At 49.0% G+C, this 3,409-nt stretch overlaps 1 protein-coding gene across 1 annotated transcript in view; it reads right to left on the bottom strand.

Annotated features, from left to right (window-relative positions):
- Positions 1–3,409, bottom strand: part of DOCK2 (dedicator of cytokinesis 2) — a 519,632-nt gene that overhangs the window by 62,642 nt on the left and 453,581 nt on the right. The window contains exon 43 of the mRNA XM_019534715.1: positions 1,540–1,644. Coding sequence (XP_019390260.1) covers positions 1,540–1,644 — 105 coding nt within the window. The remainder of the gene's footprint in view (positions 1–1,539; positions 1,645–3,409) is intronic.

Genomic DNA, 3,409 nt, shown 5'->3' on the forward strand with positions numbered 1-3,409 from the left:
CCCCGCATTCACCAGATGTAGCAGCAGCAATCAGGGCCTTTGAGGGCTCACAGCAGGGCTCCCCCATCCAGCACAAGGGAGTGGGGATCACCGCCCCCTCCCCCATCTGGCACCCACATAACTGCCCCACAGCACAGGTGCAGCATGGCTTGGCAGGGCACTGTGCACTGTCATGGGGCAGCTGCTGCGTGGGTGCAAGGTGGTGGGCAATTCCTGCTGCCCCCCACTGCCCTGTGCTGCACAGGGGGGCTCTGCCACAAGCACCCAGAGGCCCCAGTCACCACTGTTGCAGTCAGTAAGTATGGGGCTGCTTCTTTTTTTTTTTTTTTGAAGTGCCTGGACTGGGCTGGGGCTGGGGCCGGGCAGGGCAGCCATAGGGGCTTCTCCTGTGACTCCCCACACCCGAGGAGAGTCAGGCACAGCCGGAGAAGCCACAGGAGAACCTGAAGCCACCCAGCTGTTCCTGCCTCTCCCCAGCCAATCTGAATCTCCGAATCGGCGCCGAACCTCCGATTCTGATTTGGCCGATTTGAATGGGTACAGTGATTGAATTTGGTGATTTGTTTCAGTGATCACTGAATTGAATCACTGTCCTCAGAATCGTCCAAATCCAAATCCAAATCGAATACTTCCCTATTCACACAGGCCTATTGATTACCTCTGTAAACCAGAAGAAATTTATAAGACTAGTGATGGAGTGAAGCAGCATGTTAGAATATTACAAAATATTATACTTAGACATAGCCAAAACATTATATTTAGGCACAGACAGCAAACATGGTACGTATTTCACAGAAAGAACATGGGTAACTAATGGAATGAGTTCAGGAGTTCAGAATAAATCTTAACACCCGTCTCATTTACATATGCTCTTGAAATTCTTGGTAGGTTTTATTATACATTGGGAAAAGGTTACATATCTGCTATATCTTAACTACATCAAAAATACACTTATGAGTCTATTAATTTTTTAAAAACACACCCACTTATTGATCTACCCTCATGCTTCACATAATCTGTTTACTACCTTAGAAATCAATAACCCCATTGATAAGAACAGATTTTCAGAAGTACCTACAGGATTTAAGCACCAAAGCTCATAGGCTATTCTTACTATACCAAGCCATAATTTGTTATCTTCAGTATCAACAGATTTGCCTGGAACTCATGACACTACCACAACAGGTCTTTATGTACATTTTCAGCATCACTATTTGGCCAAACAGTGCATTACAGTATTTGCCAGAGAGTGGGTCTAAGCAAGGATAACTGTTACTAGACAATAGATACAGTTGGTTTATGTGTAAAGTATAATTTGAGGTAGTCATTAGATTCTTCCTCATGTTTGAAGAGCCTTGTAAGACACTTGTTCACCTATTCAGCCTTATGGATTGTTGCATGGGGAGGCATTATTATTGTGAAAACTTGTGTCAACGTAGGATTTTTCCAGATACTAACTACATTTTGCTAATCCACTATACTTCTGTATTTAAGACGTAGGTAGAAAAACAAGGGAAAATATAGTGTAAACAGACTTACCCTGAGAAATGTAGGGAATCCTTGACCATAGTATCCAACAGCAAAGTAGTCTGGTTTAGGCCTCAGTATTTTCATGATGCTTTCATAAAATTTAGCTTGCTGAACCTGAAAGCATATATGATAATTTCACATCCCTTTTCTTTCAACATCGGTATTTGAAGGGAAATTTTTTAATCCTTTTTTTTGTAGAAATGCAGCATAAGCAAAGTTTAGCATATAGTCATTCTTTACATTATCTTCTTTAATCATATTATATTAGTTTTATTTTATATGCCATATTATACACAAATGAATGTATATATTTTTTAAATCATTAGACCCTAAAAGTCAGGCATATCCCTAATAAAAGGGTGACCATAATTATATTACAGAAATCTGGGGGAGAGGGGAACTAGGTTCATGCCCTCACACAAACACACGTGCCATGGCAGTATGTGGCATGGGGTGGGATCAGAGAAGGTGTTGGGAGCATGGTGTCTTTGTCACTAGAACTGGGGCCATGGCTGGGGATGGGGCACTGTTAGGGTGAGCACCTTTTCAGAGTAGAAAGGCAGAACACATGCCTGCCTCTCCCCCTGCCCCCTCCACCAGCAGCATGGCTAGAGCAGAGCCAAGTGGAGCAGGGGCAGATGTGGGCTGCCCACTGCAGGCTTGAGGCTCCCTGCCCTGCTGCCTTTCCCCCAGGAGACCCATGCCAGCCTCATACCCCCTGCCTGCCCAGCAGGAGCATGACTCCATGCCACTGCCACCCCTGTTGCTGCCAGGCAGGGAGGGGGTGATTCACTATGGTGATGTGGCTAGCAAGGGGCTCCCAGAGCAATGGCAGCAGCATGGGGAGCCCTGAGCCCACTGTGGGTAGTTTGCACCTGCCTCCGCACAGAAATCTGGGGGGGTGCACACAGCAGCAGGGAGCCACACCTTCTCCTAAAAAAGCCTCCTGTGGCTCCATCCCACTCCCAGCTGCAGGCCCTATGTACTATCCTGTCTGGGCAGCACCCCAGCCCCTACCCACTCCCTCCTGCATGGTGGGTGTCTCAGTCTCCCCCCATTCTCCTTCCCCACCATAGATTTACCTTCAGGGAGCTTCTCTTTTCACTGCCTGGGTGTATTTCCAGCCATGTGTGTAGGCACACACATGCATGTAGTACCCCCTGCATCCTGCTCCCAGAAGCCCTAAACAGCTCCTTACAGGTTGGAACACTGCCAGGGGAACCCCGCCATTACCCATGGTTTTCCACAGTGAACAGAAAACCCAGATCCCTGCTTGACACTGTGAATCCAGGACAAATGCTGTCCCAGAGTCATACAACCTGGGCAGGACCAGGACTTGATGTTCCCATCCAGGACTGGCCCACCCAATTAGGGATGGGTGGTCACCCTAGGCACTGGCTAGGTTCAGGGCACTGCACAGACTCTGTCTGACTCAGGGCTCTAGTCCTGCCCTGGCACCCGCAGCTGCATCCTTGCTGTGTGTCCCCAGGCTGGGAGGGCACATCCAGGCCTGCCTAGGCTCTCTGTATGGGGGCTGTGATGCTGTTAGCCTGGTCTGGGCCAGCCTGGGGGTGCATGGCCAGAATGCAGCTCCAGGTGCTGGGACAGGGCTGAAGTTGTTGAGTCAGCTCAGGGCAGATAGAGTCCATGCAGCGTCCCCAGCCCAGCCTGTGTCCTGTTCCTGGCCCCAGGCCAGCCCCAGTTCTGGTGAAAAAGACACTGAGCTCCCCAGCACATCCCAACAGCTACTCTGGCCCTACCTACTGCCACACACGCACTCTACACCGTGGCTCCCAGGAGTGGAGCCAGGCAGACAGAACAGTGTACATACACGCACACACATACCCTGGACTCTGTGGTTCTCAGGTTCCTGAAAATC

The sequence above is a fragment of the Crocodylus porosus genome, unplaced genomic scaffold (genome assembly GCF_001723895.1).
Source record: "Crocodylus porosus isolate Cpor-Errol unplaced genomic scaffold, CroPor_comp1, whole genome shotgun sequence".
NCBI lineage: Eukaryota > Metazoa > Chordata > Crocodylia > Crocodylidae > Crocodylus > Crocodylus porosus.